This window comes from Diadema antillarum, unplaced genomic scaffold (assembly GCF_040938485.1).
Source record: "Diadema antillarum isolate AM-2024a unplaced genomic scaffold, OU_Dant_1.0 scf00000053, whole genome shotgun sequence".
Lineage (NCBI taxonomy): Eukaryota > Metazoa > Echinodermata > Echinoidea > Diadematoida > Diadematidae > Diadema > Diadema antillarum.
Genome location: NW_027270942.1, coordinates 686,630 through 713,836, shown reverse-complemented (window position 1 = coordinate 713,836; position 27,207 = coordinate 686,630). Strand labels below are relative to the sequence as shown.

The 27,207-nt window shown below is 38.9% G+C and overlaps 1 protein-coding gene across 2 annotated transcripts in view; it reads left to right on the top strand.

Moving 5' to 3' along the window:
* The window catches only part of LOC139715700 (Kv channel-interacting protein 4-like), a 374,395-nt gene that overhangs the window by 117,870 nt on the left and 229,318 nt on the right, over positions 1-27,207 (top strand). Inside the window, exon 1 of one of the 2 annotated variants that reach the window (XM_071627250.1) lies at positions 26,852-27,138. The exons of the other annotated variant lie outside the window; for it this stretch is intronic. Within the exon in view, the coding sequence (XP_071483351.1) occupies positions 27,033-27,138 (106 nt within the window). The 5' untranslated portion in view covers positions 26,852-27,032. Of the gene's footprint in view, positions 1-26,851; positions 27,139-27,207 lie in introns of those variants that run through there. 2 annotated transcript variants of the gene reach the window in all.

Here is a 27,207-nt window from a genome sequence, read left to right as displayed (position 1 = left end):
CTTGCTAGAATAATGTAAGCACTGTTTGCAGTGCTTATGAGTTTATAAGTTTGTAGGTTTGGTAAAAAGGTTATCAGATTATTCATACTTCAATTAAAGCCTACCATAGCAAATATCACTGCTCTATAAGAAATCAACAAAATTCAGAAATGAATGTATCTTCATTTTTCCCATTTCCAGCTTAACCCATTGAGGGCAAGTCCCAAGCATTCTCGGGCAAGTGTCTATGGGAAATGAATGTTGTAGCAAAATCAGTCCGTCTTCAACGGGTTAAAATGTGAACTAATTCCATAGACTCCATCCCTTTAGAAGAATGAAGTTGACATTGGATACAAAGCTTTAAATAATGTTCATTTGTCTGGAAAACTGGAAGTGAAGCATTGTACAATGTACATCTAAATTCTGATTTTCTTTTGATACTGCAGTAGCATTCCTTTTACAGCAAATGCCATATCTGTACCAGACGGCAATTGCTTCCTAATACTTGTATTTGATGAATTTTGATAAACCTAATCCAGTGAATTCAAGAGAAGGTTACTTAGAGTGCTGTGTATTGTATTAATATTTTCTTCTAAAAAAAAGAAAAGAAAATAGGGGTTATTTTTCATTTTGGATTTTTCCTTCTGAAAATTTGATTTAGCATAATTGTCAGTCATTTTCTGAAATAGGAACTTTACTCTCAAATTTAATGTTTTACTTTGCATCAGTGCAATTTTAGATCTGCAGAGATTGGTAGTTATGATAGTGTTCTACGGTATAAGCTTTCTAATTTGCAAATTATTTCTTTGCAGACAATATTAGAGGATAGTTGAATTTGCATCAGCAACTTCAACAGCGGAAAGTAAATCATCTCTCTTCTATAAGCAAAATGTGAAATCTTTTACTTTGGAGTCAAAGAAAACAGTACAGTTGTGCTTGCTGGAGCACAATATTTTGGCATGTCACTGATGTAAAAAATGCAGTATTAGTTGGTGTGGGATTACAGCAAATGGTGTATGTTGTGGGTTGTCACAGCCATACTTGGTGTTTTCTAAAGAATGACTTCCACTTGTAGTGTGCTTGAGCTGAATTTGGAATTTCCTCAGAATCAAGGTTCCAGAGGTTACAGCATGCAAAAGAAAAGAACCCCCCCCCCCAAGTTTTGAAAAGTGATTAGAGAACCATGTTCAAGGAATACATGCAATTGTGAAAATGATCTCTGTTGACTCCCGTTATGATATGATTCAAAAAGCTGACAAAAGTCCTATTTCTTTGTAAGCAATAGAATTTGACATTTCTAGATGATGATAAATTTCTCTTTAGCATTCACTTGGCAGGAAATATTAATGGGATTTCAGCTCCTGCAGCTTGTCTGATGAACAGAATGACAAGCCAAAAACAACTGCTGATTTTTTTTTCCCTTTTGTATCAATTTCTCTCTCGTGTTTATGGGTGAGAAATAAAAAAAACCACAAACTTTATTACTCCATGTAGAGAGATGCCATATGCTGAGATGGGATTCAAGCTCCCTAAACAGGTCATAACAGCCACGTGATCTAAAAAAGATTGTCTGACCTCGACTTTTGGGTTTTGTGAGGAGATTTTGCAATCCATCAAAAATCCCTACATTTGATCCCTATATAGTTACAGGCAAATGTAAGAGGTTTAGGAATCATGCTTACATTGCCTCCTGAATGCAAAAAAAAAAAAATCACAAGTGGTTGTATCGGTGATTGCATCTATACATTTATAAACAGAAAATGAATATGTGGGGTGAACTTTGATGACATCTAGTAAAGGATAGCTCGAGAGAAGAGTCTTTGCTTGCTGTAACCATATCAACTGGCATTTTGATACTTGCAATTGTGGCAAAGTAAGGAAGATATCCAAAAAAAAATGTGTGATTTAGGAAATGTATGTCATGATATGCATGTCATATGGTGCTTGTGTGAAAACCTGCCCCTTGGAATAAGAATAAGTGAATCTGAAATTGAACGTTAAATTTATTGTGTCATTGACCTTAACCCATGGAGTTTTCTGTACCAATCAACACTTCAGAAACACACAAAGAGGTAAGGGGCTGCCTCAAGAGTGTGACAATCTTCGACTTGATCAAGGAAATAACCACTCCACAATCCTTATCTCAATGGGCAAAAGGCATCCACTTCTGTGTCGAGCACTCGTTTGTGGCTCATTGATTGCGATTTCATGATGCATTACCTTTTACAGCCACCACGCGGTTTTAGCCATGTGGTTTTAGTCATGCTGCTGCTTTCATCTTAGATTAGGAAGATGACATGATGACGTGTGTAAAACATCTCAAAGCTGATGGTTTCCACGGTTTTCTCTTCTCCTTGAATGTCTAATGGAGTGGTGCAAGACTTGATGGTGTAACCCACAATTTGATAAAGAGCATCTTACCAGGATGATGGTTTTGTGGTGGAATTAAGCATGGTGGAAATTTGTAACACAATTCAAGTCAGGGGAAGACAAAATTGCAAGTTTTGTTATAGTTGGAAAAGCAACCATGACCATAAAACTATCAGAGGCAAGGAGTTCTTACTGGAGGGAAATGTTGACTTGCACTTGCACTATCAATTGATAGAATTATCGATGGATGAATGAAGTAGAAAATAGTGCCTTACATCTAGTTTTTTGATATGTCAACACCACAGATTTAAATTCATATTGCTGCAAGAGTTTCAGCATGGGGTCTTTTTAGTCCCACTTGAGTTGCTCAAAAAAGCAGTCATCCAACATTTAAACTTCTTGTTGCTCAACTGTAGAGATGAACAGAGGCGGGGTGGGGTGGGGATGTATTTGGATCTGAAGTTTGATATCATGAGTCAGTTGCTGCCCATGTAAATTAACTGAAAGGGAAATTCCATCCCACTATTATGTTGCTTTGCATGAAAACAGAAAAATCTGAGAATTATATCTATCGGTGAGATTTTGGATAAGAATCAGACACATAGAAGTTATAGATGGCAAAAAGTTTAGAGAGTAAGATGAATTGGCAACTGTTTGTGAGGTATTATGGAGTGGAGTCGCTCTCCATTTGTTTCGTACATAGAATTTCATGTACAGACAGAACTAATTTGCTGAGGAGGACATCCAAAAATGCATTACACTTATCATTCACCAAGAATGAGCCTGAAGAAAGTCTTCAATGAAAATTGGTGCATTTTTGTGGACACACCAAAAGCCATGTAAAAATGAGGATGGCATTCCCCTGCAAGGTGATTGCTTGGTGGACTCTCAAAAGGCACAAGTCTGCTACATTTTAAATTGTGCCCTGAATTTGTCCTGACTACAACCAGTCTGCATCTGTCATGCTTGGTGGTGGTGATGGTGGGGGGGGGGGGGGGGGAGGGGGGAGCGTTGGGTGTCACGTGAGATTACAGGCCGTGAGCCTATGCGCGAGCTTCCAACGAATAGGCAGGATAGGATTTCGGTTGGAAGAAGGCTTGCCTGGCGCATCAGAGCACTGGTGGCACGGAGTAAGGAGTACAGTCCATTACCCTAGATACCGGCTCACAAGGAAAGCCACAAAAAAGTTGCGAGGAAAACAGATACGTGTGACTCTGTGCAATGAATGGGAGAAGCGTGCCGTGCAACTGATGCCGGAACAACGCTGAGAAGCAATGGCTCATGCCAATGTGGCTAAAGAGCCTCCACGTTGTCCGGGGAGTGCTTTTTGCCCCCCGCAGACTTGCAGATACTTTTACGGTTTAAATGGATTGAGGGAGAAAAGAACTCCCAAATAGCCAGTTGATCTTGAGGATCTGTTAAATGCCACTGGAATTAATAGGATGAGGGTAGCCTGAGAAAATTGAGACCTTTTCTTAACCTTTTCTGTGCCAGAGACTGTGGAAAATGTGTGAAATTGTGTGGTTTTCTCTGCCAATTGGAGCACAAATGGCTTCACCCTGAAAAAGAATGAAACAAAAAAGGGTTTAAATAACACCACTCTGCAAATAGCAGAAAGGGGTTTCGAGTCACCAAATTTATCTGCATTTGGCGTTTAGATTTGCTTTACGCAGCCACCAAGGCGGTAGTTAATGTTTGTCAGGGGGCCAGCACAGAATGCTTTATGGTTCCCTGGAAAGGACTAGGGGCACACCTGCTGCCACCGGGAGATTTGAACCAGCAACCTCACTGTTGAGAGATCATTGATATTATCCACTGCACCACAAATAGCATTTGCATGTGACCATATGACAAATTTAAAAACTCATCTGAGCCATTGCTCGTCCAAGCACAAGAATCTTTTTTATGCCTTTACTTAATTTAGCTTCAATCATCATCTCATAATATAAGTCAGTACAGGTATGTTGTGATGGTTTTGCTCTAAAGCTCCAAGTCACCATCGTGTTTGTGGTGTGAATAGAGTGAGTAGCTCCTTGTAGGTGGGACATTGATATAATTTCGGTTTACCTAAAACTTTTAGCTGGTTCACAACATAATTACAGTGTCAAAGGCAAGGGAAGGGGAATAAAAAATGAATTACACAGTGAATAAAAAAAAACAAATGATAATACTTGTGAGAAAAATGATGATGATGGTAAAAGATAATGATATACTAATGAGAATAAACTGGATGAATAACTATAAAGATGAAAAATGAAAATAGGTAAATTTCGCAAGATGATACGTGATATGAATGACTCATAACTTTGCAGGCTTTAATTTGATGGGCATTGGGCTTATGATGTGACCTTTCTGTTTTCTCTGATAAAATGTATATTTCTGACAGAGCTCTGGTTAGAGCTGGATTTTTTATTTTTAATGTGCAGATATGTGTGTGTGTGTGTGTGTGTGTGTGTGTGTGTGCGTTTGTGTGTGTTCGTGTAACAATATGTATACAGATTCAAGTGTGGGAAGGAGTGGCAGTGAATTTACATTCACTGTCATTCATATTTTGCTTAGCAGATTTCATACTGATTTAGCCATTGCCACCCTGTTCGTGCCCGTTTTTGCCAAACAAAAGGAGCGAGATGCTCATTTTCCATGTTCCCACCATCAAACCATGTTCATGGCCCTAACATGTTGATGCTTAATTAAGGAGAGTGGTATGCCCTCCTCAATGGTGGGGAAGAAGAAGGGGTGGGAGAGATGGAGGGTTGGGAGACTTAGGGGTGGGGGAGGTGGGATGTCGGGTGGGGGGGGGGGGGCTGAGGGGGAAGGGTTAGCAAGGAGGAATAGGTGGGGAAATAATGGTGCATGCTACATTGCCAAGTCAGGCGCGTGTTAATACAAATAGACGACGATCCCACCCTCGTCAAGGACTGTGTCCCATGATACCTCCTGTGCTCGCAAAGAGGACTCAAACCTTTGCCGCACCACTGACTTCAGCAAACACTTGGCATGTTTTGGTCACTAGAGGGGGCTCCCACTGCTCACAAAGGCAGTGAGATAGACCCCAGCTGCCATTTCATAGGTGCGATGTGCGGATTCGTTGCAAGGGTTATGCGAGTACAAACTTGGCAGAAAATCCCTGGAATGCATTATTCTTAGCATGGAAAGCCTAGTAAATGAAGACAATATTATCGTGAAAACTTCATGAATATCATAAACAGCGTAATCCTCTGGACATGGCAGAGAACATGACCTGCATATAGAAATTATTTGAATATTCACTGTCTTGCTCTTTTTTCTTGTTTTCTAAAAAAAGTCACAAGGTATCAATAAAGAAAATGCTCATCATAAATGCAGATAAAAAGTTTGGGAAGATTTGAAAAGTGCACCTTATTTCAACTGCATTTTTGTTTTATATTTAGGCTGGTAATATGGTTAGATAATAGAGCACTTGGAGCTTTTGATGTTGCTTTCTGGAAATAGAATGTTTAAATAAATGAAATATCAAAAGTCATATAAAAAGTGCAGTATCGTTTTTGAGGGGAAGGGGAATGTACATAGATATTGGCATTGTGCTTTTGATGGCTCAAGAAACTTAACTGGTTGAAGATGTCTGACCTTTCTAAAGTCGCATCACTTTTTTTCATATCATATTTCTTAGAAATGCACCACACTTAAATACATCAATTGTTGGTGAGCAAAATCTTTATTTAATTATCAGTAGAAAAAAATAACATGAAACTTTGTGCAGTGCCTAGTACTATATATACTGCATAGTATGATCTCATTTAGTTAACGCAATAATCCTTTGTAGTATTGTATGTGATTATATCATGGATATTCCTCTGAAAAAAACACCCCGACAACAATAGTATGCCATTTACCCTCTCAGCCAGCTTGAGATTCCATTAAAATGAAAAACAAACAAACATACAAAAAACACACACAAAAAAAACATATACTTCTGACCCTGAAAAAAACTCCCACAATATCAAATTGAAGGAGCAGCAACAGCAACAACCAAGCAATAAGCCTACCTTGAAACGATGATGAAGAAGAAGAAGAAGAAGAAGAGGAAGAAGAAGAAGAAGAAGAAGAAGAAGAAGAAGAAGACAATAAAGACAGGGAAAGAAACAAAAAATATGAAAATTAAAGTGAAGCTGGAATCTTTCCTCGTGTTGTTTAGGAAATGTCTTTAAAAAAAAACCACAGAGGGTGATTGGGGGAGGGAGCACACATCCTTTTTCAACCATCTAGCCGTCTATCCATCCATCCATCCATCCATCCATCTTCTCAGCTATCATTCTGCCTGTCGCACGAATGATGCGCTACATCGTATCTGATGAAGAGCACTTAATTCGCACTTCCCCGGTGCCACGGTCGTGCCCGAGTTAAATGAGACGCGATTTGAGAGAGACAAGAGTCTTAAAGAGAGGACATTTATTTCTCATTCCCTGTGTGACAGCAACCGATAGGAGTGAGTACCCCACCGCTTGTCCGGAATAGGTGTCAGCCCTCCTTTTAAAACAGAAGGATAATTGTGGAATAATCACAAATATTCCAAAGAATAATGAATACCACTATTTCTATTTCAATAAAGAATGTACACTTTGGGATGTCCATTCTCCTTCTTACCGGCATTGTTGCAGACTGAGAATTGGTCTACTGTACACCTGGTCACTTTGATATACAATGGAGTTTTACTAATTCTGCTGTGGATTTATCTTGCTTTATGAGACTACAAAGGAAACATTGAATGATTACAAGTATTAAATGATCAGGCAGCCACACAACTGATGGCTTTAAATCCCCTCAGAAAGGCCATGGCTACAAGTAAATAGTGGATTACATGTGGACACAGCCACTGCAGCCACAGGACTCCAATCAGGGACCTTGTGATTGATGGTTCACTGTCTTGTCCACTGAACTACTGTATACGCCGAATATTTCGTGAGGTTTTTATTTTCGCGAATTTCACGAGTCAGGTGCTATTCGCGAAATTAAAGACACGCGAAAATATTGACTCTGATCCCAATGTGAATGTGATGTACACGTGTACTCTTCTCTGTTCAGTACAGGACTCCATGATCGCGAATTTAACCACTCGCGAAATCGTCGGGAATTCCGGATTTGCGAAAATTAAGACTCACAAAATATACGGTGTATCTATGAGCTCCTCCGTTACTGTTAGATTTCTACTGTTCAAACTCAATCCCATTATTGGAATAAACCTGTTGAGGACGGGCTGATTTTGCTACAACATGCATTTCCCTTAGACACTTGCCCGAGTGTGCTTGGACTCGTCCTCAACGGGTTAAGAATTGGAATTAAGAATTAGGAAAATTCCAGCACAGGACACACAGAGAGGGAAAAAAAGAGATCCCTTCACTATCATCCATGAACCCACCAGATTGAATCTGAAAGTGGTTCTGTTCAATATTGTGCATGGAGTTGATAATATGTCTTTCTTCTCATGTAGCAAGTATTCAATGATCATTTATAAAGAGGGCATGGGTAATCTTTAAAGTTTTCTACCATTTATGTCAAGTCCAAATGACTTTGTCATTGTTGCACCATTGGCATTAGATGGAAGCAACGATGCCATAGAAACAATGATCGAACATGTGCCTATAGTGACAGTGATTCCATATCTTGGTTAGATAATCACCAGCCACATTTATATACTCACTTTATCATCAATGTTTAGGAAATGTAAAGAATTGACTACAAAGCATTAAATTTGCTGTGATGTTTGTAGTCCATCAGTGATTGCATGTATGCCACCAGATCATGGGTTGTAGCCACTTGTGTGTTTGTTTGTTTGTTTGTTTTTTTGGTCAAAAATTTTCTTTTCTTTTCCTAAATGAAAAGAGCAGATGATCTCAAAGCTCCATCTGAGAGAAGTAAATCACTAGCACCCTTTAATTTCCCCCATCTCCTTCATCTGAATTCACCTGATGCCTTGTGCACAAGAACCTTGCTGAACACATTTGCAGGTGATAGGCCAGATAATTAGCAAAGAAACATTGGTATCATCAAACAAAGACAAAAATCAGCCACAGCGAATAAAAAATGCTGAAGCAAAGGTGTAGCAAAGGCCTCCTTCAAAGGCATGTGACCCTGATGGAATCTTCCTTGTGTAATGCACACACCCTACACCTGTTCAGATCAGTCACTTCCTTACCCCCCCCCCCATTACATTTTGTTTTGTTTTGTTTTCCTCTTGTTTTACAGTTGTTTAGTCAGTGCCTACCCCCTCCCCCTACCAGTTCAAACATGCCAAAACAGGGATTAAAAGCACAGGCAGCCTTGAAAATCTTTTACATCTACCTTCATTGCTGTACAGTGAGTCACAAATGATGATAACCCCCCACCCCCTTTTTTCATAACCCCCCACCCCCTTTTTTCATAACCCCCCACCCCTCATCCCAAGTCCTCACATACTTACAGGAGATTGTGGTGAGTTTGCTCTCCACATTTCAGAGCAATAAGTCAGAGATTGATGTATGCATCTGCGCGGCCTTGGAACACAATGAAGATGGAATATTTCATCGTATGTGTTTGGTTTGAAGCGGAGTGTCTGGGGAGGAAGGGAGAGGGTGCCTACTCTTTGGTGTTTGCCGAAACGAGTGCCCGCACTCACCGCACCACGTAAAGAACGCCGCACACACTACCGCTATCCCTCTGTTTGTTTGGTTCTTTTTTTTGGTCCATAAGTTATTGATACATCTCTCAAAGGCAGGATTTTGAAAAGTTTGCGGCGGTGCGATCTGAATGAAATGTAAAGATGGGGGAATGTTACAGGTGGACTTGTACATGTACACAGCGTATGTGCATTGTATGGCTAGCCTTTTGATCTGAAGTGATCTTGTATGATATACAAATCAAGAACTTGATACTGTAGCTACTGTATACTAAGTAGTTTAAAGTCATGTGTAAGTTAATCCCTTGCTTACCCAGGCACAAACCTTAACTTGCCAAGGTTTTTCATCGTCATTCAGTAACTCATCCCGACTTGACCGAGTCATAGATAAAAAGTCTCCTTGGCTGTAACAGTCAATGTGCCTCAGAACAACTTGAAGGCCATGGTGACAATATAGGGATTAGGTAATCTCTATCAGTTTACGATTAGTTTCTAGACATCTTTGCCAATCAATGAAAAGAGCCTCCAATGTTAGTGCATATATTGGCAAACAAAGAACAGTAAGGTTTAAATTTGAAGAGAACACACACTTGTTATGGAGTATGCTTTTTTTCCCTTTACTATGGAGTATTCTTTTCCTCTTTTTTTTTTAGCCAATGCCATGGAAATTATGTTCCATTTGACATATATGATTATCAATAGCAGTGCAAGTTCAAGTCTCAAACTTTTAGATAATAATAATAAGATGATATAATTTTGTTCATAATTGTGACTTGCACCATAAAAGAAAGAGATTTAAGGAGAAATATGACACTGAAATATACTGATTTTGCAAATCAAAACTTCTTATCCATATTAAAAAAATTACTGGATATGGAGCATGAGCTATTTATTTGTGTATGACTTTGCCAATGTCTAGAGCATATTTGCAGCACTTTTCTAACTTCTTTTTGACAGAAGTGTATTTTTAGTTGCTAACAAGTGAAGTGACCTGCATATAGATGTTTGTTCAGTTGAATAAAGTATGTAGAGAGAAAGAAAAAAAAAGGGAATAGAAAGCAGATATGGGGGCCAGAGGTTGAGTTAGGCAGGGAACTTGGAGAAAAACAATCTGCAGATGTGAAGGTCAAGTTTCTTTTCTTGTTTATGTCCAAGATTAAGGATAATTGTTCAAATGGGACTATGATTTGGAAAGATAAATGTCTGACCCTCCTTGGCAATGTCCTTCCCTTAAAGAATGTCCAAATCACCACTAAGTGATGGCGCTGTTGACAGCATCATGCACTGATAAATCTAAAGGAATGAATTATAGAATTGAAACAAGGGGCTGGGAGAGGAAGGCTAGAGGTAGCAAAAGCTGGACTGATATATATTTTATCATCTCTTTTTTTTTGTATCATATTTCCCCTTTTCTCTATTTTTGGTAATCAAAATAAGGGTCATGCAACTCCATGTTCAGTGGATTAGAATAACACAATAGCTGTCAGCAACAGAACAAAAGGAAATCACATTCAAAGGGGATAATGGCATTGTTATACATAGCTAAATCTGGATGCGATGCATCAGATGGTCTAATAATTGAGCTTGAAAATTTGCCATATCCACTTGCATTAAAAAAACAAATGATGTATCAATGTTCTGAGAACCACAGCTTGCTGGAAAAGCCTCATAAATGATGTCAAGAGCATTATTGCCATCAAAGTTTTTGTTAAGCAACACAGTTTTTGTTTTGTTGTTGTTTTTGTTTTTGTTCTTAATTGTTTTTAGTTTCTCATTATGCAACAATTTACCACTGCCTTTGTCAAAGGCTATATCCAGTAATGATTTGCAGGGGTTAAATGAAAAAAAAGGAGAAATTTGCTGTCCCCATGAAAGAGATAGATAGATAGAGATAGATAGATAGATAGATAGATAGATAGATAGATAGATAGATAGATAGATAGATAGATAGATAGATAGATAGATAGATAGATAGATAGATAGATAGATAGATAGATAGAGATAGATAGATAGATAGATAGATAGATAGATAGATAGATAGATAGATAGATAGATAGATAGATAGAGATAGATAGATAGATAGATAGATAGATAGATAGATAGATAGATAGATAGATGGATAGATAGAGATAGATAGATAGATAGATAGATAGATAGATAGAGAGATAGATAGAGAGATAGAGAGAGAGAGAGAGAGAGAGAGAGAGAGAGATTAAGTGGTACATGCCATTACACATATGGGATGCCTGCAGACATACAGCTGTGTCCCATATTTATTATTCCTTATCATGGAGTACAAATAAAAGTGTCAAAATTTACAGCAGTTTTTTAGCACACATGGATATTTCATGCTGCTATTTATGCCATGTAGTACTAGTTTAGCAGCCACTGACCTTTTAGAAAGAAGATGACGACGGGGTGAGTGGGTACTGCCACTTTTCTACCCTGTCTTTGCTAGTCTGCAGTAGAAAGACTTCTCCCCCCCCCCCCCCCCCACCATTTTTTTCTTGTTTTCTACCTCACAGTGCCATGATGGCCCATGAAAGCATTTTAATTGACAATTTCCCTTTAAGAGCTTTGTGAGATGAGAGTACAAATGATTGCCTTTCTAGGAAGGTGAAAAGGTCATACTACTTTATTTCTAATCTCCTCATACATCTAGCATTTTATTTTTGTTTATGATTGGGCCCCGAGTGTCATTTCCTCATTTTGAATTGATAGATAAATTGGTATCATATCTGCTGCTTTACAGCTCTCACCTTACTTTCAAGTACAGCAAATTTCATTTGTGCTTATTGTTTTGTAAGCTGTTTTCCAGGGAAAGAGCATATTATCTAGAAAGAGAAAAAAATGATATCATCGTCACTACAGACTAGTTCCTATCATCTTGTTTTATAGCTTTTGAATTGAATGTCATAAATTCAATTCAATTCAATTCAATTCGGTTCAAATCAGTTCAATTCTATTCTATTTTATTGCCCACTTAGGAAATTTGTTTTGTTTGCTTACATACACATGATATTAAGATAAAACCTGTTTTCATTATCGTTATTACTTTCATTGAATTGTATACGCTATATGTAGGTGAGTGTTTGTCCTTTCCTCAATTCTTGAGTATTGAGTATGTTAAGGAGCTGTAGGGGGAAGGAATATGAAGTTGACATGGAACACAGTCTGCGAGATGATAGTGGGATACTTTGCGAATCAGCAAGCCACCCACTTTCGAGCATCCATGGTCACTGGCTATCCACGGTCACTGACCATCCATGGTCACTTTCACAGCATCCCTTTTAATAATAGAGTGATTGGTCAGCTGCAGAGTGTATGTCTCACTGAGTCTGCAATTTGATAAGACTGCCCTGATGTTCATTCAAGCTTAGCACCAGTGGTCTACGCACAACCAATCAGTAACCAGGATGCCATGCACTGACCAATAAGATCACTCCCTCATTGCTAGAGGCAGAGTCTATCTGCGGTGCTAAATCCAAATCTTTGGACACGTTTCTGTTCCGTTGAAAGTCGGAAAGTCATGGCTCAGAAAAACTCTAATTTCTTGCCTTTCCTTTGATTGTTTAGGTTCAAAATTTCAGCAGATGATAGGCAAAACATCAGATTACAAAATTTTGTTAAAAACAGAAGTACAATGGTATTGACCATCAATTTAAGTGATCTGACTTCAAACTTGATTTTCTTGGCTCAGCCGTCAGCAACTTTTGGATCCTTTTGTTGTAGCAGGTCACATATGAACCAAACTGGTAAAGGAAGATGACAATTTCTGCACATCGGGTTTTGCTAACTGTACTCCTTTGGTCTTGTCTAAGAGCTGATTAGTGGGATTTAGCAACCTCAATCTGAAAATGATAATCCCAGTATCCAAAATGAGGACTAAAAGCTCAAAAGAGTTAAGCTGACAAATGTTAGAGGGGTCAGCATCATTGTAAATTTTGTGTTCACCACTGTCTCTCTCTCTTCCTTTTTTTTTTTTGAGTGTAGAATTCTACAATTCCTATCGATGTAATTATGACTTTGTGTGCTGCTTTAAGAGATGTGATTGATGCAGTCATGTAACACATTTCTTGTCTCTGGATTTAGCTTGAGCATATTTCTATTTCATGAGTGGAAACTTGATATCAACAGTTAGAAATGTCATCTTACCATGGTAACTGCGGTTATTCATCAAGTAAAGAGGGGCAAATGCTTTATAAATGTACTCCCCTCCCCTCCTCTTCATTTTTCTAGTTTTATTGAGTCTGTATGCAGTACCAGGCACTATTTTGAGGATGAAGTTTCTTTGGTGCTATTGTGTATGCTGTGGAATGAATTGCTATGTTTTATCCTCCCAAGTGCATTGCACGCTCTCAAGTTGCACTTGCATTCACTGTATAGATCTGGTCTCAAGAGGGCAGCACATGCACTTCTGAGAAGCTCAGGTGTCTCGTGTTTTTTGGTGTTTTTTTTTTCCTCTCTCTCTCTTCCTTTTTCCCCTCCTAATCTGATTGTGACATTTAGTTTCTGCCGCACAAGTTTTGAGAGTGCTTCCCGAGGCGATGAATCTAATCCAATTGATATCTGGTATCGTGGGAACATGCCAGTCAGCATCAGTTGGATGGAATGTATTAGTACAGGCTGTAAGATCACAGACAGTCTTCTGGATTTGGCAGAATTATGTCTTCTCATTGAGTTTGCAAAAACGGTTATTCTTATTTCCTGTGCTGTATTTTATTGTGACCGGTTCAGTTCACTGCAGTATTCAATCAATGGTTATTGGTTTTGTAGCATTTGAAATTCTTCTAAGCGGATTAGAATTAGAATTTATTTATTTTTTGCTTTATCATCTTAAAGTTTTTGATAAACCACCTGCCTCTTATGTGTTTGTTAAGAAAATTTAGTGTTTCCTCTTCTTAGATTTTGCAGTTGATTTTTCTTCTAAAGCATTTGCAGATCGATTCATTTTAAATTCTAAAAAGCTTCAGCAAGTTTGCAATAGCACTTGTTAACATTACAGGAGAAGATGATGTCATCGTCTGTTTTTTATTCCATCACTAACCGTTGGTGGATGTGAAGCTGACAATGATTACAAATGTACATAATATAATCTGAAATAAACAGTTTATGACAACTTTGCAGCTGAAAAGCTGACTTGCAGTGCAATATGCAAGCATAAAATAAAAGTATTCTGCTGGCATACTTGTATACATCAAGAACGGACAACATCTACATTGAATTCCAATAAAATCACTTCACATATCAAACAAATTACATAATTATTAGCAAATTATGGTAACACATTTGAATATTCAAAGGTAGAGAGAGAAATTCTTTCTTTCATTCATTCACTTATTTTTATTTCATCGTATTTATTCATTTATTTTTACTGTATTGTATTAAATGTAGATATGGAGGAGCAAAACAGAAGTTATGTGGGATGACTTGTGTGATTTAATCAAATAAAGAGCTGCATATGGCATAGCAGGCTCGGATGAATGGTTTCATCTATAATGCCATTGAGCCCAACCAGTATTTGGTGACAGAGAGGAAGTTAGAGAGAGAGCGAGAGGGAGAGAGAGAATCTCTGTCTCATGTGTGATGTCGCCCCCTACTGCTCAGAAATGGAGAGGAGTAATGAGACCAGGCGTGCTGCCAATGTGTTTTGTTATGTTAAGTCCAATCATCCAGTTATTCTTTTTTCGTGGTATAAACCATTGAGGCTCACACAGCAAAGTTCTTAATGGTTTTGAATGGCTGCTTGCTTACGATAATAATTAAAGGGGGCATCTCACATTCTTAAAGTGGTTATTTTACACATACGATAACAGTGCACTCCTGCAATCTGATCAGTAATGTGAGAATTGCTGATGCATTGATTACCAATTTAGATTACCAAATAGATAAAATCACAAGATTGGACCCTACCTAAAGGAGTGCATATATGTGAGGAACATAAGTCACACATGCATTAGCTCGTTGAAGACTTACACGATTGTAGTCCCACTTACTCTCAGGCAAGGGCCTGTGGGATATGTGTGTCATAGCAAAATCAGTTTGTCCTCACTGGGTTAAGATAAACATTTTTGTTGGCAGGGATTCTTTTGGTTTTGGATTTCTCAAAGAGTTTTTCATGATTTCTAAAGTAGATAAATCCTTGGCTGATCAACATTTCAAACATTTTTTTTTTATTGCATTTGTCTTGAAATTTCCAAAACTCTATCACTGTTCATAGTTTGTTTTTCATTGCATTGTTGTGTTATGTGTATCCAAATGTTGTAATCATATGTGTTGGAAATGAATAAAGTGAAATGAAATGAAAGAAAAAAACAAAATTAAACATTGGAGAGTCATTGACTCACTGAAAATATTAGTGAGGCAAGGTCAGTTGACATCTGACACACCCATTGCAATTTTGATGATTGTAGCATGCATCCTACATTGTCATTTGTTCATTGGAAGCTTTGAGATTGTGCTTAGGCCTATGGGGTATGGTAAAAATATAACAAAAGCATGTCATAAACTATAATTGGAAATGGGTACCAATTTTTTTCTTTCTTTCTTCTTTCTACCTGCAACCGCGACTTCATCTGACCTTTCCTGTGTTGTTCCTGATGCCATGGAAACAGGTGAGTACATTGTAGTTGTCTTTACTTGGTATTTTTCATTTCCTGTCTGCTAACCTCTAAATCAGTCACCCATAATCATTTTTTTTTCTTTTTGCAAGGTGCATGTTTTGTGTTTCTGTGTTTGTGGAGGTCTGGTAATACTGCAGATATGTTTGTAATACACCACTTCTGGTGCTGCTACTTGCATCCATTCATATCCAAGCAAGTCCTTGACATTTGTTAAAAAAAGAAGCCAATGTCAGTATTTACAGTCTGTAAATTATTATCGTTCTTTTCTTTGCTTATGAATTACATGCGGTCAATTCTGTTATCTACTGTCTGTTTGTGGGTTAAAATATTTTCATACTTTATAATTACAGTTAAACCTGTCTAAAGTAGCCACCAAAAGGAGGCGAAAAAAATATGGCTGCTATAGACAGGGTTTTTAAAATGGTTTTTCTCTCAGAAAAGATTTTTAATTTCTTTTTTAGTGGCCATATATGGCAGTTGACTGTACGCCTCAGACAGGTGGCCACTAAGGCAGGTTTGACTTTATTATGTAGGCCTACACACAAAATTTTGTTTCGTCACAAATTTTGTTTTGTCCCTTAACCATTAGTGTGCTTTGAGTGCCGATGGGCAAAGAAACCCCCTCCAAAAACAAACAAACAAACAAACAAACAAACAAACAAACAAACAAACAAACAAACAAACAAACAAATAAAAAACATAGCCTTATACACATTGTCTAAAGTCCCTGGCATAGAAAGGGTTGGACATCTTCTCTTACTCTATGTGCCCAGTTAGTTTCTAAGTCCGTTTTCTGAGTTTCTATGTATGCATCTTCATACTCTATTCCCTGTGTTTCTACTATTCATTTTCTCTCTCTTTTCTTTTTCTCTCCTCCCCCCACCTGTCTTGAAATCCTGACTTCATGCATTTCAATCCATTCCATCACCCCCCCCCCCCTTCATCTCTCTAGTCTTCACTTCCTTCTCCCATACTCTCTATAGGTCATCTCACACATACTTTCCCCATACTCTCTATAGGTCATCTCACATATACTTTCCCCATACTCTCTATAGGTCATCTCACACATACTGTCTTGTGTGATTCACCTTTCCATAATGATTCACCCAACATTAACCCTCCCAGTACACCTCTTTTCCTTCCTCTCTTATTTCCACTTTAAAGAAGCTGGCTCCCCCCCCCCTCATTTTTGTACATTTTTACCTGTACTCGTGGGTATCATCTTCATTTCTCTGCATTTTGCCTTGTTCTGATTAATTCATCTTCTTTTTCATTCTGTTCAGTTTGAACTATTACATTTGATCTCTAACTGGAAATTCAATTGGAACATGATATGATGACGCATATGTGAGACATTATTATGTTGCGATCCCATTTTCTGAATTTTGTTGTTGTTGTTGTTGTTGTGTGTGTGTGTGTGTGTGTGTGTGTGTGTGTGTGTGTGTGTACGTGTGCGCTCATCTTTAATGATATTGTATTTAAAAGAAATGATTTGCTCATGTGTATCCTTGTGCCTCCTTTTCCTAGTTTGTGTGTTTCCAAATAATCAGATATTTTTTTCTTCAAAATTCCAGTATTGTCCTTTCTTGTCTTTCTCTGACATATGGTTCAATCATTTACATCACCTTACATACAGTTTAAATTTTTTACTCAGTCTACTTTACTTTTTTTTAATGAACTCATTGTTCCAAAGTGTTGTGTTCTCATTTGTAGCAATCTGCCAGTTGTTTTTTTTTTTGGTGTCATGAAACCAATGATGCATGATTTGCCAGATAAGCTCATTTTCATCCTCGTGTTTTCCCCACGCACACCCACTCCACACTCTCGTTTACTCATCCAATCATCTTTTTGTTTCCTTTTGATGAGTGAATGTACGCACCATTCTTTTAGAACTTCATATGAGAACGTTTCAAAGCGCAAGAGTGTGAAGTATTGATGCCTTGGCAATCTTGCCAATGACCTAACAAAAATAGAGTCTTTAGAGATCGCCTGGTGGTAGACGTGTCGAGAATTGAGAAGTACGACTTTCTTGTGTAAGCTATCGTTACAGTTTATTGGGCAATGAGTCATTTCGTAAGGCCATCTCCCAATAACATTAAGTCTTCATTTATATGCATTAAGTACACTTCAAATAGCTGATGAAATTGAAACATGAAAAGTGGCTGGATCTACCTTTTTTTTTTTTTTTCATGAAATAATCTTCCAGTTACCATAACAAACTTTATTTGCTGCCTTCCCTCAGCACACCATGCCATCTTACGCTAAACATTCATGTATTCATACGCTTCCCGTCTTGATTTGCGAGGGTGGTTCGTTGCGCGGATAGTTTGAAGCATTTCATCACACCACCTGCAGGTGTGAAGAATTCTTGCAACACCAAGGCATGTCCCGTTTTCACTATAGCACATAATCTTTTAATGCCATCCCCCGGCGAGTACATTGTGTAGATAACACAAAAGTGGTAGAGAAACACCATCCTGCAGCCATAAAGGACCTGGAAAGTTGACTCCCAACTTATCTGCAGCCTTCATTCAACACGTTTAGAATAATTATTGAATTCATACTTGTTGGTTTGAGTCCTTCCTAGTATGTTCTCCTTTTTTTGTAGATCTTGAAATAACTATGCTGTTTGTTACATGTGTTTCTGGCTCAGCCGCTGCTTGTTTTTTGTTTTCCCTGTAAGTACTCGTGGTCACAGATAATAAGCAAAAAGCCCATATAGTCCTTGTATGTCTGGCAGGGACATTTATGTTTGTATTTAAAGTGTGTTTGATTGTGTTTTTCATTTGAAGGCACTCATTTAAATACCATGTATATCATTCAGCTTAATAAATTCTTGCCTCAAGTTGTTTTTATTGCAGCTGATTAACACTTTGCCATCATTGACATGAGTAAGCACTGATTATTCAGTGTTTTAGTAGTAGCCATGTAAAAAAAAAAATAAAACAATGCGACATATACACTCTGGTTGGACTTAATGGTTACTTGGTAGATGTTGTATCCACTTTACTACCTCAAACTTCCCCCCTACTGCCAGTGCTGTATCTAATCCTTTATAACATTGGGTACTGCATATTTATTCAAATTGATGAATTAGTCCATATCACACTATTTGCTTTAAAAAAGGGAAACATTCATTTCAAGCACAAGTTCTAAGAACTGAAGAAACAGACCAGTGAACTCTGACAAACTGTTGTAGAAATGCTGGCTATTAGAAATCAGTCATCGTTCATCATTTATGCTGGCATATATGTTGCCAGCCCTACATTGCCATGTGTATTTCTACAATTGTGTTTTTTTTTTATGCAGGGAATATCTCTCACTTTGCATTCATCCGTGTATCTATTAGTTAATGCATTTATTCATTCATAAGACATAAATTGCCAGTATAACTTGGTTAGAAGGAGCTTCTTTTCAGCAGGGTCAATGAAATAATGGAAATGACTGAATTGGTGACCACTGTTTTCGTATGTAGTCTCTGCACAAAATGAAAAAGTGCAGTGCAATTAAGCTTAAAAATATGTGGCTTGAAAAGTGGTGATCAAATGATCGAACCATCAGGTACATCAAGATTATAATGGAGAAGTATTTTTGGACCCAATGGGAGATGTTTCGGTGTGCACTGTAGTCAGCCATGGAGACAGGGAAGATTGCCATGAGTACCTACGTAAAAATGTGGAATTCATCTACACACACAAAAAACAGAACCCGCCTTTGACACTTGATACGGTCCGTGCAGTTGGGCAATTTTTCCGTCCAGTTTAGATGATTGATTTCATCTTCGTTTCTTCGAGGAGGGAAGAGGGGGAGAGGGAATTACATGGCAGGTCCTTCTCGTCTTTCAGAATGTCGGTGACGCCGCACCTAGACCGACCGAATATTAACTCACTGATGACGAGAGGCATTAATTTCCCGTTTCCCGTAGAGTAGAGCCTGCTTGGCACCATGGATACCCGCACACAATTGGTTAATGGTGCCTGTGAGGTGTGTCCCATACTGTCATTTCTTGCAGTGCCCTTGATATGAGATAGTTAGTATGAAGCTTGTGTTCATCATAACAAATATAACTAAAAAAGAAAATCAGTTTTGGCGAAGAGAAGTTGTATGTATCATATTTTATTTTATTTTTTGTGATTAATTTCCATTTTATTTCAACAGGGTAGCCCTTTAAGTTATAAAGCTGTTATACCAAGGGGCCCTGCACAATAAAAAGATACAAAAACATATATTCAAATACACATTATTACAATCAGAACAAAAGTACACATATAAACCAGATAGCAGAAATAGAGAATATGTAACAAAATTACATTGCAATAAGAATACAGCAAGAATAAAAAAGAGACAGAGAGAAATATAATACCTATTAAAAAGTTCAAAAATAACAACTAAACATATGATGTGCCTGTTCTAGATGTCACAGAAATGAATATATTGCACTCTGTTTATCCTTAACAGCTTCATTTTTTCCTAGCAGGCCTCAAGGATATAATTGGCTGAAGTTAACTAAGAAAAAAAAAGAAAGAAATCATTCACAGATGATAATCAGACCTGCTTTAAATATACTCCCATTAGAATTCCCATCACATGACATGAGAAGATATTAAAGGAGATGACATTTAAAGGACAACAACAAAAAGGTATTTGGTGATACAGAGATAGAGATGAAGACAGAAAGGAGAATGACAAAAAGGAGAGGAGAGAGAAAGATGGAGAGATTAAATAGAAAAAGAGATTATGAGAGATAAAGAGAGAGAGAGAGAGAGAGAGAGAGAGAGGGAGATTTGCTATTTTTGCTGTGTCTGCAGCATCCCGGGTTCCTCTTTATTGTTCGAAGTGTGACATTCATATGAGTTTATTTTTCCCCGGGGGATGGAAAAAGTGAGACGGAAGTCAAAGTCATTTTTGAAAACAGATGAGAGAGAGAGAGATTTGAAAGGGGACGGCATCGATGCAGGAAGAGATTGCATGGCAGTCACGCCCCGATCGGCGGGTTAATGTTGCGATATGAGATGGCGAAATGTTGCGCGTGGCATAACATGATACGAGCAGATCTCTTTGGCTAGATGCATTCCTCCCACATATGAAAGAGATCACTAACAAACCAAATGGTTATGCTTTATGCAGAGTCAGGGATTATGTTGAATACCAATTTTTACTTGACTTTTATGCTATATATGATTTTTAATTTTCAAGTCATAGAAATGTTTGAGCAGAGATTTTTACAACTGGCTGAGCACATTATATGCTGTTGAATGTGTTATCTCATATAAAATCCACTGGGAAGATCTCAGCCACAAAGGAAGTAGCTATGGCAACAGTAATGGCAAAAATTGATAATTTAGGACCATCTTATTAAAAGGTGTCATTTATTTCAGGATGATATGAGAAAGGATGGAAGCAGCAAATTAATCAATTCACCCAGGCTACAGAAAGAAAAGAAAAAACACCATGGCCACCCCATCAAGAACTTAACCTTAATTCGTCATGTGATGTCAAGTAGAAGAAAATACCACTGGAGGAAACACTGTTAGAATTTTAAAACTTATATTCAAGGGTAAAGGATGTTAACTGTTACAAGACAGCACATTGTGTTTTCATCAGGGACTGAAGCCTCCTCTATGCCATGCATCTTGGACTATACTCTAACCTCAAAGAAAATTTGGAGCAACACCCCCATAGGGGTGTTTGATAATAGGGCCAGGGCAAGAAGAAAAATCAATAAACCTATACACAGATATCTACTCCCAAACAAAAGTCCTAACGGCTACCTCAGAGCTGTTATGAGTGCAACAGCTGATCCCAGAAAGTGGGCAGCCGGGTATTGATTAGGGATTAAAATATACGAACCGATGGCTCAATATAAGACAGTGTGTGTGTGTGTGGGGGGGGGGGGTACATTCTGCATAACTATCCCCTCTTGCTTTGAGTGTTTACTACTGGATGGTTATAGACTCAAACCACTCTACTCACTCTCAATCTCGAAGTCAAGATTTCCAGGATACGAGAGTGCCACATGTCAGTTGTAGATTTAATCGTCCCAAATTAAATATTTGATTTACAAATTGCAGATGCTGCATTGGAGACACTTTCCTCTTTTTGTTAAGTGTTCTTTGACATATTCAGTTTGCACATGATGTTTGCTCTCCTTTGCATTACTATTGTTAATCACTTTTTTTTTCTCTCCACTGTCTTTGCTCTATTCATTAGTCCAAAGTATCAAATGATACTCATCATTTCAAGTACCTCCTTATCCCTACAGTTGTAATCTTAATTCATTGCGAAAAGAAAGCGAGTTTCAGGTCAAATACCTGATGTTTTCTTGCAAATATGTCCTTCATGAAGGAGTTTTTTATTTGTGTGTGTCTTTTTTGTCATCATGTGAGGTATAACACTGATCTAACTACATGAACTGAATGTCCAGTAAAAAGGGAAAAAAGAGAGAGAAAGAAAGCATTGCTCAAATGTGGTTGCCTTGATTCCCAGACATGAGACTAGACAAAAGGGAAACAAAGAAATTTCTTGACAATGAATGTACCATAAGTAAGAAGTGATTAGGAGTATGGAGAGAGTAGGATTGAAGAGAGGAGAAGAAAAGTCATAAGAAAGAATGGAAAAAAAGGGGGGTCCAAGGGTGATCTCTGTCTCTTTGCATAACATATTTATTAACCTAGGAGGTGGTTGCTTAAATTGAATTTTGTATTCTTCAATTTGTTTTCTTTTTTTACCCCACTGCCTGCATTATTCTGAGGTCTCCAAGTGAAACCCACATGAGATGAAATATGATTAATTCTTTTTTCATCGTGTGCTTGCCCTGTAAATGTATTTCTTCATTGTCTAGCTGTATAAATTCAAGCCTTCCTTTTCTTTACCTTTTGGGGCAAGGAAATTTTTGTTATTGGTAAAGAGAGCACACCATTGGTTGAAGTCCAAGGGGAAACTATGGGTATAACAATTTGTGGGGTTTCTGCACCGACGACCTTGATGTGTGATTATAGACAGTCAAGTATGTCCGTTGCTCAATTTCTCATCAAAGCCATACTTTGATCATCACATTTATTTTGGAGATGTAAGTGAACCCACAGCCTCAGTGGTCTGTCTCCCTCTGTTGGTAGAGATTAAGATATTCTCCCATTTGGTTAGCTGTGGTGATACCATCCCTTCCTATATCTGTTTACTTTTTGCTTCCCTTTTTTTTTCATACAAAAGTAAAAGTTTGTAAGTGTGACATGTTTATGGAATGCGTGATGCTATTTTTTTTTTCCTTTGGTTTGTTTGTATGTTTGTTTTTGTTTGTGCTTGTTTGATAATTAAGGTGTTACCTGCAGAGATCCTATGTGCCTTCCTCTCTATAAAATCATGAATCAGCAGTCATGAAATGGGGGAAGATTACATCTCGGTAGTATGCACATTTTGCCACAAAAAGAAAAAAGAATATGTGATAGATAACCTGGTAACAACTGCAGTTTGGAGATGAAATTGCATGGACAATGTCGCTGAAAAGTATCACGTTGATACTGCATTTCATGTGGTCCTCCTCTGATGAGTCCTCAGGTGATTATCATACCAGGTGATCTCTTCTAAGTCTTCTTTTGTCTCAATGCCTCATCATCAAGAGCAACATTCATTGAGCATCTGAGACGCTGAAGAGAAATCTGCTCAAGAGTTACGAATTAGAAAAAAAATAATAATTAATAATTGATATGATTTATATAGCGCCAAATCCACTCTGCAGAGTGCTCTAGGCGCGGAAGGAAGAGAAAGTGAAGGAGATAAAGGACATACAAATATCAAGTACATGTAATGAGTAGTCAAATTGAGGCTTTAAACAAGTGAGTTTTTAGACTGCTTTTAAAGGAGTCTGATGAAGAACAATTTTTTACGGCTGAAGGTAAATTATTCCATAAGGTGGGAGCAGCATGGCCAAAGGCACGTGTGCCCCATATTGTAGTGAATCTTGGAATTATCAGAGAACCGGAGCAAAAGCAAACAATCGGCAATGACAACCGATGAAAAATGGAAATGATAACATGTGAATTTTGCATCCAATCCATGGCTATTGAATGTCTGTCAGCCAGAGGCTCACAATTAGTTTCGATAAGGTGACAAAGTTCATATGGGGATAAAGTAAAATACAGCAAGAAAGAAACAAAAGATGAAAGAAAAAAAAAGAAGGAAAGAAAAGAAATCATACAGATAGATGGATATAAAGGCATACAGAAATATAAAAGATTATTGAGGAAGGGCAAATATCACAGGGAGACAGAGAATGCAGGAAAGAGAGAGATAGAGGAAGAAAGAATGTTATGAAATGATGTAGGGAGGGGTAGGCAGGGGGTCTTCTAGCATATATTTTAAAGAATGGTAAAGAGTGAAGTCTATTGATTTTTTTTTTAAAGCTTGGTCCAGCTCCAACGCTTTGTGCTTGTTTCTTTTGTCACCCAGCTGGAAATAGCTATAGCCATTCTTCTCACTGAAAGTTTGCGCCATTTCAAACGGCCCAGTCTTCATCAGTGGCATCAATGCTGTGCGTTGCCATGGCGATCCATACCACTTTTGTGGCAGTCATTGATGTATGTGCTTGTCCAGGCCTGGGTCTGAGGCATGCCTCAAACGTGGTATTGGTCAGATTTGTTCAGTTGACTCCGTGCACCAATTTTCAATGAAATTAGTGATATTTCAGTCATCAGCTGATACTGTCGATGTTGTACAGCTCTGTCATATCGTAGACTGCTCCATCTAGCCATGGCAGGGGTATATTTTGGTCATGCTCCCAAATTTCATGAGGGGTTGGATTCCTTTCATGTTGCTCCATTGTACCACTAGTGGCTCTTCTAGCGTGGCATATGCCCCGGCAGGGAGGGGGTTAATGAGAAGAGCTGTGCCGTGTGAAAATTAATTTTAGTCTATCTGCCATGGTCCATTAGCTCTAATCAATGTGGATTTAATGAGCAGCCTGTGCCCGCTTGCTGGGCTGCAGAGGTGTCACCCCCCTGCATGCCATAATGAATGAGTCCAGTGGAAGGGCCCTTTGCTAATTGACTACCAATATGCATGTGAAAGGGTTATGTGGAGAGACTGGGTGAGAGCGTCATCAAACACACATGTGGTGGAGTATACACATACACACTCAGTACAGCCCAGCGACTGTGTGTGTGTGTGTGTGTGTGTGTGTGTGTGTGTGTGTGTGTGTGTGTGTGTGTGTGTGTGTGTGTGTGTGTGTGTGTGTGTATGTGTGTGTATGTGCACACGTTCTGTTTGTGTATCTGTATTGGTTGATGTACTGGACTGCAGAGTTGAGCAGTAGAAATACCAAACATTTGGTGTGGACCACAGAGGAGAGAGAGTGAGAGAGGAGAAAGGGAGAGAAGGAAAAAACAAAAACAACACAAAGCAGGCAGTGAGTAGGAACGGTGCAATGATCCATGGATTTAGACAGGATTTAAAGTGTGAGTCGGTTTAAAAGATTTCTACTGAAGAGGAGAAAAAAGAAAATACCTAAGAAAGGGGTGGAATCCTTGGGAGTAGATAACAACATCTTCTCAGACCAGGCTTACTGGCATTGAGACACCAGTTGGCCCCATCAGCATCCCTCGACTGACCGGGGTGTCAGTGCTTGTGTGTGCTGGAGAGTTTTTCCATGCCTTGACTGCTCCTGTCTTTACGCAACGGCTGTCTGAGAGCAGTGGAGAGCAACAGTTAGCAGCGTGTCAGGCCTCGGATGTCGGGGAGACTCTGGGGCTGCCCGTGCTGTCGTGTGCGCACCTGGTGGATGTATACCCCCACTCTCTGAATCTTCAAATCATCGCCGAAATTGGCGTCGCGGTCAGGTGGAGGAAAGCCCCGGTGTTGATGCGTCGTCGCGCTCAGCGAGTCTCTCCTTGGCGGGTTCGCGGTCCTTGCTGTCAAATCACGGCCATTTTTAATACCTCCGCGGGGGATGCGTGTCTACCTCCGAAATGCCAGCCATGGACAGTGGATATGGAGACGATAGTACTTTAAAGGGATTCTTCCATCTTTTGTTCTCGCCACAGATTCCCCAGGATTGAAATAAGAACACTCTGTACCAACTGTTCGTGGAAAGACAAGAACCACGGGCTGGCGTCATTCTCAGTAATTCCAATCATCAGACCTCACATCCATGTGTTCATTGATTTTTTTTTTATTCCTCTCTCTCTCTGGCGCTAGATCAAGCTGTTGACATGGCAAGGCTCAGGGCTCAATGTGAGACTGAAATTAAATATGTGGCCGTGCGTGTGATGGTGTCTGTTTTCTCTTCGTGAATGTATGTAAACAGTGGTCTCCCCACCAGAAGTTTGACAACGGGTCGTATATATATTCTCTCTGCAAGCGTAATCTTAACAATTTCATCCTCTCGCCCACTTTCAACTTTTGATTATTGGAAGGAGCTCCCAATTGGTCACAAAACTGAGCTACAGCCCGAAGGACCAGCTGTGGTCAATGTTGAAAATTATAAAATGGTTGCTGCTTCCATATCTCGGCATACATGAACTTTGAAGGCTGGTTTTTACAAACAAAGCTCTGTGACACACAAGTCAACAATAACCAATTACCTTTGCCTTGTTATTCATCTGAATGGTGCCTCAAAAAGGAGTAATTTTGCAATTTCATCAGGCCTCCTGGGCATTAATTGTATATATATTTACTTCTTTTTTTGCCTTATCGATTTTAACTGTTTTGGAAATAGAGATCTACCTGATGTTGTATGGCAGGCAGCTACACATTCTGTAATCAACGCACTAATGGAGATGATGTGATTGTATGACTTCTTTTGAAGCTTCAGCCGATACTCGTAAACCATGATGGAAGCGTGCTGAGTACTCCACAACATTTAGCAGGACATGATTTTGAGATCTGCCCCCTTCCCTTTTCTCGCTCTCTATCGTGGCAGACCTGTGGCAGATTTGCATACATTTTTTCACTCTACTATGACCTGTCCAATGCCAGGATGCTGCCTTACATTGCAATGACTGAGAGAGGATCGTGTCTGGGATAAAAAGCGATAACTCAGGAAAGAGTTCGAGACATCATCCGCTGACTGTTCTCGATACACGACTTTCACCACTCCCCTTTCCGTCACCGTGACGACAGTCAGAGTGTTCACCCCTCCCTCTCCTACTACATTCCCTATCCCCGGCATCCCCAATTCCTCCTAAGACCCCCCCCCCCCCCCCCGCCCCACCCTTCGCATTTGGATTAACCTCAATATCTGGATATATACATATAATTGGTGCTATCGTGTGCTTGGATCAAGTGAGAGATTTCAACAAGAGTTGGCTGTTGCCTGTGACAAGGGCGTCAGGTATCATCGGCGAGAGCTCAGTGGTTGGTAATCCTCGCCTTCAGCTGCTTTCTCTCTCCTTTTTTTTTTTTTACTTGGCTGACACTCCCACCCCAGCTGGTGCCCAATGGAAACCGTGGAACGATTTATGAACCGCTACCCGCGGCTCGTTCACACCGTGCGGAATTGCTGTCTAGTGGAATGGTTCTTTCTGTGCTTTTGCACCAAAAAGGGTATGTGTAATCCACTTTACAGGTTTTTTTCATTTTTTCCCCGCTTCTACAAAGCAATACTTTCTGTCA